The sequence below is a fragment of the Ornithorhynchus anatinus genome, chromosome 20 (genome assembly GCF_004115215.2).
Source record: "Ornithorhynchus anatinus isolate Pmale09 chromosome 20, mOrnAna1.pri.v4, whole genome shotgun sequence".
Lineage (NCBI taxonomy): Eukaryota > Metazoa > Chordata > Mammalia > Monotremata > Ornithorhynchidae > Ornithorhynchus > Ornithorhynchus anatinus.
This window is the reverse complement of record NC_041747.1, coordinates 2,449,313-2,461,782: the sequence shown is the minus strand read 5'-3', so window position 1 is coordinate 2,461,782 and position 12,470 is coordinate 2,449,313. Positions and strand designations below refer to the sequence as shown.

Genomic DNA, 12,470 nt, shown 5'->3' with positions numbered 1-12,470 from the left:
GTCTTTATTTCAATCGACTTCCCGTTTGTTCCCGTGCTCCCACACTTGAGGACTTTCCTGCTCTCCTGTGCCACGTCCGCTCCAAGTGGAGTTAATAATATAAAATATAGATATTGAATCCCATTACATTACAAACCCTTCGCTGGCAGGCATCGGGGCCTTTTCTTCTGTTGTAATTTACCAAGCGCTGAGTGCCGGGCTATGCATTCGTAGGTGCTCAATAAACACCGCTTTGACTATTTCTATCGCGACACTGGGACGGAATCGTTAGGGGTGCGGTGGCCTTACACCGACAGGCGAGGACATTGTATCCGCATCATACAAGAACTCCTCACCTTTGGCTTTAAAGCACTTAATCACCTTGTCCCCTCCTATCTCACATCTCTACTCTCCTACTCCAACCCAGCCCGAACACTTCGTTCCTCTAGTGTTAACCTTCTCGCTGTATGTCGATCTCGTCTATCTCGCCGCCGCCCTCTCGCCCACATAATAATAATAATACTGGTATTTGTTAAGCGTTTACCATGTGCCAAGCACTCTTCTAAGTAGATACAAGGTAATCAGGTTGCCCCACTTGGGGCTCACAGCCTTAATCCACATTTTATTTCTCTGAGGCACAGAGAAGTTAAGTGACTTCCCAAAACCACACAGCTGGCAAGTGATTAGACTGTAAGCCCGTCATTGGGCAGGTTGTTTCTATGTGTTGCCGAATTGTACATTCCATGCGCTTAGTACAGTGCTCTGTACTATTGAATGAATGAATGAATGATGGAGCCGGGATTTGAACCCATGACCTCTGACTTCCAAGCCAGTGCTCAAGCCTGGAACGTCTTCCCTCCTCATATCCGCCTGATAATTGCTGTTCCCTATTTTAAAGCCTTATTGAAGGCACATCTCCTCCTAGAAGCCTTCCCTGACTAAGCCCTCCTCTCCCCTTCCCCCTTCATTCATCCCTGACTTGTTCCCTTCATTCATCTTCCCTCCCATCCCCACAGCACACATGTATATATCTGTATATATCTGTTATTTATTCATTTTTTATTTATATCAATGTCTGTCTCCCCCTCTAGACTGTGAGCTCGTCCTGGGCAGGGAATGTGTCTGTTGCTATAATGTACTCTCCCAAGCGCTTAGTACAGTGCTCTGCACCCAGTAGGCGCTCAATAAATACGATTGAATGAATGCATGAATGGATTTTTGAAGAACTGGTCGGAGTTTAAATGGGGGGGAAAGGAGAAGGAGGGGGGAGAGGAAGGGGGCGAAGAGGAGGGGAAAAACGGGTGAGGGAAGTCAGGGGAGGGGATCTCGGCAATTTTCGAGGTGGGTGGGTGGGAGGTGCCTGGTTTTGTCGGATTTGGCTGGATAGGATGCCCGCAGTGAGTGAGATCTGGGTCCCCAGAGACACGGGCTCCGGAGCCGTAGAGACACTGGGTCCGGGGTCTCAGAGCCCCGGGGTGAGAGACACCGAGGGAGAACTGTCCTAGTGGCGCTTGGAGATCCTTGGTGCAGCCGGGCTGGTGGAAGCGGAGCTAGGAGAGGAGCAGACCCACGCACCCCGAGAAAGACGCCCAGACCTGCAAGCCCCACGCACCCCAAGAACTTCGCCCAGGCCAGCAAACCAGGACCGGCCATTCTGTAGGTTCCCCCCGCTATTGATCCAGCTTCCCCACCTCCAAATCCACCCTCCAGCCCAATTCGACCGCTCCTCTTTCCCCATCACTCTCCCCCCACCATCCCCTCCATCCGGGCTCCGGGGGGAGGGCGACCCCCTACAGGACACCTCCTTCCCCCTCCCAGAAACGCAGCGTGGCCTAGTAACAGGATCCCGGGGTTTGGGAATCAGAGGATGTGGGTTCTAATCCCGGCTCCGCCACTGGTCTGCTGTGTGACCTCGGGCAAGCCGCTTAACTTCTCTGTGCCTCAGTTCCCTCATCTGTGAAAAGGGGATTAAGACTGTGAGCCCCACGTGGGGCAAACTGATGACCTTGTACCTACCGCAGCGTTTAGAACAGTGCTTGGCACATAGTAAGTGCTTAACAAATACCATAACAATAATAATAATGGGGATTAAGTCTGTAAACTCCACGTGGGACAACCTGATTACCTTGTACCTACCGCAGCGCTTATAACAGTGCTTGGCACATAGTAAGCGCTTAAACAAATACCATAATAATAATAATAATAATGGGGATTAAGACTGTAAACTCCACGTGGGACAACCTGATTACCTTGTACCTACCCAGCGCTCAGAACAGTGCCTGACACATAGTAAGCGTTTAACAAATTCCATTAATATTATTATTATTATTTTCTCCAAATGGTTTCAGGGCGCACCGGGCGGGATTCAGGATCGCTACCCCAGCGGATGTCCCGGATAGAAAGTTTGCGGGTTCCAAGGCTGAAAATGCGCTCAGTCGGGGCCTAGTAACGCTCCGTTCTTTCCGTTTCCCCGGTCCCTCTCGGATCCAGATTATCTGCTCTGGACGCGGCCCAGGCCCCGACAATTTTGGAAACTGATATTAAATTATCTCTTTCCTCTTTCTGAACGCCGGTGCAGGTTTATTGAACGTTTTCCAGAAGCAGCAGCTGAAAGATGTACCTCCCCCTTCACTTTATCGCGCTCGCCTTTCATTCGCCCAGTCTCCAGCTCCTTCCAGACCGGAGGGCCCCAGAGCGAGTCCTGGCACAGGGGACACCTGAAAATCCACATTTTCCTTTGCTTTAACCAGGTCCCCTTGCTTCAAGGACCTGAGCACCTCTTCTCGGGACTTGGAAAAATCCAGATCCTAAACGGGAAGTTCTAGGCCTCTCTGGATTCGCTGCGGGGAGTCGAAATCACCGCGGACCCTTTGCTCTCCCCCTCGCCTTCCAATTCCCGCGTCTACACTGACTTGCTCCCCAGTTCCAAAGTGTCGCCTTTCACAAATCCTGGAGCTTCGGCAATATAAATTTTAAAAACCCACCAAAACAAAACCTTCAACAGCTTGGACCGATACCGGCTGACAAATGCGCGCTGAACAGTGCGCTGTATTTGGCTAGTTCAGACGTGGTCTATTTCCAGCAGTCCCTACCCCTGTCCCACTTGGAAGGCGGGAGCGGGAATGTCCATTCGATTCCAGTCAATTTCACTTAAAATATCTAGCTTATATAGATACAGAGGGGGACGGGAAGCGAGGAGAAGAGAAAGGGGAGAGAGATGGGGAGAAAGAGAGAAAGCGGGAGAGACAGGGAGAAAGAGAGCGATGGGGTAGGGATGGGGGAGAGAGAAGAGGTTCTATTTATTTATACTGACGCCTGTTTACTTGTTTTGATGGCTGTCTCCCCCCTTCTAGACTGTAAACCTGTTGTGAGCAAGGATTTTCTCTATTGCTGAATTGTACTTTCCAAGCGCTTAGTACAGTGCTCTGCACACAGTAGGCGCTCAATAAATACGATTGAATGAATGAAGGGGAAGGAAGAAGAGCGCGCTGACTGCCTCTCGGATCCGGAATCAGGTGGCCCCGGGATCCGGGAGAAGGGGCGGATCCCGTGTCCGTGGACCGGATCCCTTGTTATCGTGGACATCTAGGAAAGGGCGGATCCCGTGTCCGTGGACAACTGAGAAGGGGCGGATCCCGTTTCCGTGGGCGGCCGGGAAGGGGCGGATCCCGTGTCCTTGGACAGGATGCCTTGTCCGTGGACGGGATCCCGTGTCCGTGGGCGGATCGGTGTCCGTGGGCGTCCGGGAAAGGGGTCGAATCCTCCCCTCGCTGCCTCTGCCTCTCTCCGGAGTTCACGCGTCCCTGGCCGCGCTCCCACGCGTGACCCCCGCTCGATCCGCGCTGGTCCAGCTGGTCCCTCCGGAGGGGCCCGGGGGGAGGGGGGAGAGCCCAGGACGCCCCCCACCTCATCGGGCCTCCTGCGGCCGGGGGGTCATGCCGGGGGCGGGGACCCCTGGGTCCCGCGTGGGGTCAGGGGGCAGCGGGGGCTCCTCTCCGGCCGCATCCCCAGAGGTCACCGTACAGTCCTGCTGGCGGGGGGCCCCGCCGGGCCCCGCACCCCCTTTCTTCTTGTCTTCCTCCTTCTTCCACTTCATGCGACGGTTCTGGAACCAGATCTTGATGTGCCTCTCGGTGAGGTTGAGGAGGACAGCCAGCTCCACCCGGCGAGGCCTGGAGATGTACTTGTTGAAGAGGAATTCCTTCTCCAGCTCCAGCAGCTGAGCCCGCGTGTAGGCCGTGCGGGTGCGCTTGTTCTCCTCCGACTCCACCGCGTAGGCTCCTCCTGGGGAAGGGACAGAGCTCGTTACCTGGGCCCCTCCTACCTCACCTCCCTTCTCTGGAGAAGTGTAAGAATCCCAGCTCTCTGGGACTCAAGAATCCTAGTCACACATACATCGTCGTCGCCATTCTCAGGAGCATTTGGAGATTCTCCAGCCCAGCCCGCACATTCGGCTCCTCTGCCACTCACCTCTTCACTAGGCCTCTTTCTCGCCTGTCCCCCCGTCGACCCCTGGCCCACGTCCTACCTCTGGCCTGGAATGCCCTATCCCTCCTCACATCCTCCAAACAATCACATTTTCCTCCTTCAAAGCCCTACTGAGAGCTCACCTCCTCCAGGAAGCCTTCCCAGACTGAGCCCTCCCTTTCCCTCTGCTCCTCCTCCCCTCCTCAACGCCCCTACTCCCTCCCTCTGCTCTACCCCCTGCCCCTTCCCACAGCACTTGTTTATATTTGTACATATTTATTGCTCTATTTATTTTATTAATGATGTGCATTGATCTATGGTTCTATTTATCTGTTTTCATGATAGTGATGCCTGTCTATCTGTTTTGTTATGTTATCTGTCTCCCCCTTCTAGACTGTGTGAGCCCATTGTTGGGAAGGCGTTGTCTCTATCTGTTGCCGAATTGTATTTTCCAAGCGCTTAGTACAGTGCTCTGAACACAGTAAGCGCTCAATAAATACGATTGAATGAATGAATTGAATGAAAGAATTAAAGTTAAACGCGGGGTTCTGGCCCCGCGGGATCTTCGTGGGACTGGCCCTCTAGACTCTAAACCCGTCCTCTAGACTGTTAGATCGTGGTGGCCAGGGATGGCCTCTTTTATCGCTGTATTGTACTTTCCGAGCGCTTAGTAGGGTGTTCTGATGCCTTTCTACTTGTTTTGTTGGCTGTCTCCCCCCTTCTAGACAGTGAACTCGTTGTTGGGCAGGAATGGTCTCTATCTGTTGCCGAATTGTACTTTCCAGGTGCTTAGTACAGGGCTCTGCACACAGTAAGCGCTCAATAAATACAGTTGAACGAAAGAATGAATGCCCGTGGGATCACGCCACTGCCCTGGGTTAATTCGTTTCCTCTCACCCAATCCACCAGTGATTCAAAATAATAACAATAATGACGATAATAATGGTATTTATTAAGCGTTAACTATCTGCCAAGCACTGTTCTAAGCGCCGGAGCAGGTTGTCCCATGTGGGGCTCACAGCCTTAATTCCCATTTTACAGATGAGATAACTGAGGCACAGAGAAGTTAAGCGGCTTGCCCAAGGCCACACAGCAGACGAGTGGCGGGGCCGGGATTAGATCCCACGTCCTCTGACTTTCAAGCCCGGGCTCTTTCCACTAAGTTACGCTGCTTTTCACAGCGTGAGAAGCCTGCACTTTCCAAGCGCTTCGTACAGTGCTCTGCACACAGTAAGCGCTCAATAAATACGATCGAATGAATGAGTGAACGAAAGACCGAGGAATCAGAGATCGCTACCACCCTGGGATCATTCGTTTCCCTTCTCTCCCAATCCACCAGTGATTCAAAACACCCAAACGCATTGTGAAATAGGGGTCATTTATTATTATCATTGTGACTATTATTAATATTTAATTGATAATAAGCCGTAATACCAGCACCAGGGGTTTTTACTAAGGATTTTCCGAAAACGATTAGGATTTTCGCTTTCGGTCCTCCCTCACCTGCTACTTAACACACCGGCGAGACGCTGCGTGGCGCACAGTTGGTTTTGAAAGGGGAGAGCAGGGCCGGGTCACAGGGTTGGGGGTGAGGGGAGAGGGTTGTATAGTCGGGGGCAGCGACTGGATCCCCTAGAAACGAAGCCCAAGTCCGAACTGAGCCCGGGGATGAGGGGGCTAAACCCGGGGAGACCCTCGTCCATCTCCCAGCCCTTCGAAGCTCCTAGAGATTCAGGCCCCCCAAGGCCTAGACAGGCCGAGGGGCCTGGGGTTGGCCTACAGAGAAGCAGCGTGGGTTAGGGGTGTGAGCCCGGGCCTTGGGAGTCAGAGGACGTGGGTTCTAATTCCGACTACGCCCCTGGTCTGCTGTGTGACCTTAGACAAGTCGCTTAACTTCTCTGTGCCTCAGTTCCCTCATCTGTAAAGTGGGGATTGAGACTGTGAGCCCCACGTGGGACAACCTCATTACCTTGTATCTACCCAAGCGCTTAGAACAGTGCTTGGCACGTAGTAAACGTTTAACAAATACCATAATAATAATAATGATTATTATTAACAAACGCAGCTCTGCCACTTGTCTGCTGCGTGGACTTGGTCAAGTCGCTTAACTTCTTTGTGCCTCAGTTACCTCATTAGTAAAATGGGGATTGAGACTGGGACCCCCACGTGGGACAGCCTGATTACCTTGAATCTACCCCAGCGCTTAGAAGAGAGCTTGGCACCTAGTAAGTACTTAAATACCATAATAATAATAATTATTACTATTACTCCACCAAGGCCAATTGTTGCTGGTACATAGGGAGACACGCGAGGTGTGTGTGTGTGTAAGTGTGTGTGTGTTGGAGGAAGTGGGGGCTGGAGTGGGCGCAGGGAGAAGGAACTGGGAAGGGAAGAGAGGCCGGAGAGGGCCCAGGGATCCCCCTCGGGAAGTGGGGAGAAGCAGCCAGAAATGATTTCGGGAGAGATGTAGGAGCCGCGCCTCGGTGGAGGAGGTGGTGGGCAGGGAAAGTGTCTACCAACTGTCTCACAGGCTCCTTTCCCAAGCGCTTAGTAGAGTGCTCTGCACAAAGTAAGCACTCGATGAATGCGGCTGGTTTATTGATTGAGGTCGGGAGTGGCCTTTATTTTAAATCAACCTGAGAGGTAGAATAGGGTCTCCGGACAGTTTCCTGCACCACCGCTCCCCGAAGCGCCGTCTAGAGGGGCAAGGGCGGGCTTGGGACGTTTCGGTGGATTTCCTCCGTTCGCTTTTTAATTTAAATGAAGACTCGGACCCTCGGCCTGCCGCTGTCCCTTGGGGGGGATTTCCCTCGCTGCCCTCCTCGGTCGGTTTCCCCCGTCCCCAGGACAGCCGCCATTCGGTTCCCACCCCCAAATCTTCCTGAGGGGGGGGGCTATCGAGGCGCCCCCCACCTCCTCTTTTTAGCCCAAAGCCGCGGGACCTCGGAAAAAGACGTCCCATCCACCCCAAGCTGTCTCGGGGACCAGCCTCCTCCTAGAGGCTCCCGGAAGGCCCAGGCGTGGTACCAGAGACAGGGTCCAGCTTCCCCGACCCCGACAGAGACAGAAACAGAGACAAAGAGAGACTGAGACAGAGAGAGACAGAGAGCTCCCCTCCACCTGCAGGTCCAGACAAGTCCCGCAAACTCTCCTAGTTGACCTCTCGCCACTAGGCTAGTACTAGCCCGGCCTGGGGGCGTGGGGAGAGCGGAGAGGATAGGCGGGCTACCACTCCGGCCCGGGGGGCTACCATCCCGGGGTATCAGCCAAACCCCCAGTAGCACCTCCCCACACACGAGAGAAGCCCCTCTGCAGACCCCCAATTCCATACCTCAACGAGGAAAAGCGACTACAGGGCTGGATCCTCTCCGCCTCCTGGGGGTCGGCCTGAACCTCGGGACTGAAGGACCCCGACCTCCCTAAGCCCCGCACACTCCCGCACCCCCCGCAATCCTCCGTCGGTTTGCGACCCCCGGGTCTGGGGCTCTTACCGTGCAGGGGGGACCGGACTGGCTCAAGTTCAGGCCGTGGTAACGTTGTCCGGACCGGGGCCTAGCCAGGTTTGTGGGGGGCGCAGCCAGAGCTCGGGGGGCAGGTCAAAGGTCAGGGGCTGGTCCTGTCTGCCTGTCCAGTAGGCCGGGGTGGAGGCTGACCCTCTCTTCCTATCTCCCACTTCGACAGCCCTCCTCCTCCTCCTTCTCCTCCTCCTTGGCCCTTTCTTGGGATCTCCTTCCGAGTGGGTTGGTGGACCCGGGTTGGGGGAGATTCCTCTGTCCAGGACGGGCAAGATCCTGCCTACAGGCCTGGTGCCCCCTCGGACCGGAGCGCCCACCTCCCCAGTCCAGCCAGCCCGGCCCTCGGGGGTCAGGGGGCCGGAGGGATGGCGCTGACCTCTAGTCTCGGTGACCCCTCCAGGAGCGCCGTCCGCCGGCATCCGTCGGTCGTTTCCAAACATTCAATCGTATTGATTGAACGCTTACTGGGTGCAGAGCACTGTACTAAGCGCTTGGAAAGTACAATTCGGCAACAGATAGAGACAATCTCTACCCAGCAGCGGGACCATTATTCCGACCAGGAAGGTCCACTCGGGGTGGACCTGTCGGGGGTCAGTGCTGCCCCGGCTAGGGCTCTGCCCTCCTTCTGGGTGGGAGTTTGGGGGGACCGAGGCAGAAGCCACAGTTGCCAGCCCTTCCGTGAACACTCCCCTCCTTTTAAGGCGCTCGGGACTGCTGCAGTCAGGGTTCCTTCGCGAATCATTCGTTTATTCGATCGTATTTATTGAGCGCTTACTACTACTAAGAATATTGATGGAATCTGGCTACGTGACAAGCACTGCTCTAAGCGCTAGGGTAGATACAAGGGGGCTCACTGTCTTAATCCCCATTTTGCAGATGAGGTAACCGAGGCACAGAGAAGTCACTCACCCCAAGTCAGAGCACTGTACTAAGCGCTTGGAAAGTACAACTGGGCAACAAATCGAGACAACGGGCGGCGCAACGACGGGTCACGGTCTAGGAAGGGGGGAAGGCACACAAAACAAGTAGATAGGGGGGAGGAGGACTTGGGGAGGGGGATTCCTTTTGGTTTTTTAATTTTTCCTACAGAGGAAAATTCAGGGGACCGGGAGGAGGGGAGGCTTACCCGTCCAAGGCCCTTTCCACGCGTGAGACTTGGTCGACTTCATCCAGGGGAAAGGCAGCTGCGCTCTGCTGGCTTCCTCCAGACCCCCGGGCTCAGCCCCGTCCGGGAAGGGGATGATCTGCGCGTGGGAGTGGGGGAGCCGGGGGTGGGGCGGGTGCAGGTGGGGGACCCCCGGATCCTCGGCAATGGGGGGCACCTCATAGGGGGAGATGTCCGGGGGGCTGCCCTGCTCCAGGGCGGCCAGGGCCCCGGGGTAAGGGGGCTGGGGCTGAGGCTGCGGCTGGGGGGGAGGATGCCTCCCCATGTAGAGGCAGGCCGGGGGGCTGGGGTGGAAATCCTGAGCCGGGCAGCGTTGGAAGGCGCAGGGCTCCTTGTAGAGCTGCGGGGTCGCGTAGTAGGGGTCCTGGGCGTTCATGGCTGAAGGAGCGGCCGGAGCACCGGGCGGCGCTGCGCCTCCTGCCGGCGCTTTGCGCCCTCTCCCTTTGACAGCTGCGCGGCGGCTGGCGCGGGAGCCCGGCCCGAGCGGAGGCTGGCCCTCCGAGGGGCACCGCCCATTGGCTCTCCGCACCCCACGTGATCCCTCCAGGCCCCGCCCCCCCGGTCCCCCGCCCCCTTGGAGCGCCCCCTAACGCCTCCAGGGGAGAAGGGCCGGGCGGGGGAGGCTGCAGCGGCCAGGGGGTCTGCGGGGCTCTGCGAGAGGCTGCGGGAGTCCTGCAGAATTCTGAGGGGGCTCTGCAGCATTTTGAGGGGCTCTGCGGGACTCTCAGAGGTCCTGCGGGGCTCTGCAGGATCTTGCGGGGCTCTGCAGAATTCTGAGGGGCTCTGCAGGATTCTGAAGGGCTCTGCGGGACTCTAAGAGGTTCTGCGGGGCTCTGCGAGAGTCTGCGGGACTCTGCAGAATTCTGAGGGGGCTCTGCAGCATTTTGAGGGGCTCTGCAGGATTTTGCGGGGCTCTGCGAGGCTGCGGGGCTCTGCAGAATTCTGAGGGGCTCTGCAGGATTCTGCGGAGCTCTGCGGGACTCTGCAGAATTCTGAGGGGGCTCTGCAGAATTTTGAGGGGCTCTGCAGGATTCTGAAGGGCTCTGCGAGACTCTCAGAGGTTCTGCGGGGCTCTGCAGGATCTTGCGGGGCTCTGCAGAATTCTGAGGAGCTCTGCGGAATTCTGAGGGGCTCTGCGGGACTCTAAGAGGTTCTGCGGGGCTCTGCGAGAGTCTGCAGGGCTCTGCAGGATTCGGTGGGGCTCTGCGGGGCTCTGCAGAATTCTGAGGGGTTCTGAGGGAGTCTGCGGGGCTCTGCGGACTCTTAGAGGTGCTGCGGGGCTCTGCGAGAGTCCGCGGGACTCTACAGAATTATGAGAGGCTCTCTGGGGCTCTTCAGGACTCTGAGGGACTCTAAGAGGTTCTGCGGGACTCTGAAGAATTCTGAGGGGCTTCTCTGGGACTCTGCAGGACTCTGCGGGACTCTTAAGAGGTCCTGCGGGGCACTGAGAGGTTCTGCGGGGCTCTGCAAGACTCTGCGGGGCTCTAAGGGGCTCTGCAGGACTGAGAGCTCACCTCCTCCAGGAGGCCTTCCCAAACGGAGCCCCCCTTTCCCTCTGCCCCCCCGCCCCCACCCTCTGCTCTTCCCCTTTCCCCTCTCCTCAGCACTGTGGTCATTTGTGGATATTATTCATTACCCTATTTATTTTGTTAATAAGGCGTATATCTCCTTGATTCTATTTATCTTGATGATGTTCTTTTTGTTTTGGTCTGTTTTGCTTTGCTGTCTCCCCCATTTAGACTGTGAGCCCGTCTTTGGGCAGGGATTGTCTCTGTTGCCGAATTGTACATTCCAAGCGTTTAGTACAGTGCTCTGCACATAGTTAGCGCTCAATAAATACTATTGAATGAATGAATGAGAGGCTCTGCGGGACTCCGAGGGTCTCTGCGGTGCGGTGGGAAGGCGCGGGAGCCTACGTCTCTCGTTTTTTTTCTTCCCTGGAAGTGGTCACCCACTTTTTCGGCCGTTTCCGACTGCGCCCACAGCCCAGCTGCGCCCCCCGAAGCGCTCCTCCGGGGGTCGGGGGGCCGGGGGTCGGAGGGCTGAGAAGCCAACGCGGTCTAGTGCAATCTAACCCCGGCTCTGCCAGTTGCTTGCTGCGTGACCTAGGGCAAGACGCTTCACTTCTCTGTGCCTCCGTTTGCTCGGCTGTAAAATGGGACTCCCTCTTTTCTCTCCTACTTAGAGTGTGAACCCCTGACTGGGACTGTGTCTGAGCTAATTAACTTGTACCCATCACAGCGCTTAGAACAGTGCTTGGCACATAATAAACGCTCAACAAATGCCATGAAAAAAATTGGCAGCTGGGCCTAACTGAGAATAAGAGATCCCTCGCCAGTCCTCGCTCCAGTCGGGCAATGCCACTCTCAGGGCACGAGAGGGGGTGGCACGTAGGTGACGATCCAACTTTCCGAGTTGTGCAAAAACGTGCGAATTTCCTGCTGTGCGAGCCCCCTTTTAATATCTGTTAAATGCTTACTACGTGTCAGACACCGTACTAAGCGCTGAGGTAGGTAAACGATAATCAGGTCGGACACAGACCATGTCCCACATGGGGCTCACAGAATGAATCCCCGTTTTACAGATGAGGCAACTGAGGCACAGAGAAATGAAGTGACTTGTCCAAGGTCGCACAACAGACAAGACCCTACCTGCCGGCAACTCATTTGTGCTGCCCCCGACCCGCACATTCTGAAACTCCAACAGGACGAAACGATTCTGGGTTTGGAAAAGACAAATACCAAAACATGGTATTATCTGCAGGCCCACCTCATGCAACTCGTCGATGCTTAGTAGACTGGTAGAATAGAATGATTAGGCCAGATCCCTGCCTATTTTGCGCAGAGCACTGAACTAACCCCGGCTCCACCACTTGTCTGCTCTGTGACCTTGGGCAAGTCGCTTCACTTCTCTGAGCCTCAGTGACCACATCTGGAAAACGGGGATTGAGACTGTGAGGTCCACATGGGATAAGGATAGTGTCCAACCTGATTTTCTTGTATCCACCCTAGACCTTAGTACAATGTCTGGCACAGAGTTAGCGCTTAACATGTATCGTATGCATGAGTATTCGCTGAATGAGCAACCGCCAGGATTGGGGGAAAAGGGATCGGGAAATGGGATGGAGAAGGATCCTTTCCCTGAGGCGGCTGAGACACCTGTAGGGAATCCCGGAACAAATTTTACCCGCTAGGTCCAGGTGCGGGGCGACGGGACGCAGCGCTTACGCGCACATAAAACCCGAAAGTTGCAGGTTCTCCCACTCGTTTCCAGAAGCTTCCCGGGGGTGAGTTTGAGAAGGATGAGCCAAATCTCTTCTCCTTTCCCAATAAAATATTTACTAG

General features: G+C 55.5%; 1 protein-coding gene across 1 annotated transcript; it reads right to left on the bottom strand.

Moving 5' to 3' along the window:
• Positions 1 to 3,886: 3,886 nt before the first annotated feature.
• PDX1 (pancreatic and duodenal homeobox 1) lies at positions 3,887 to 9,502 on the bottom strand. Its single transcript, XM_029048527.1, has 2 exons — positions 9,088 to 9,502; positions 3,887 to 4,263 (listed from the first exon to the last, which is right to left on the bottom strand). The coding sequence occupies exons 1-2, from the start codon at positions 9,500 to 9,502 to the stop codon at positions 3,887 to 3,889; spliced, it is 792 nt and encodes a 263-aa protein (XP_028904360.1).
• Positions 9,503 to 12,470: the final 2,968 nt, after the last annotated feature.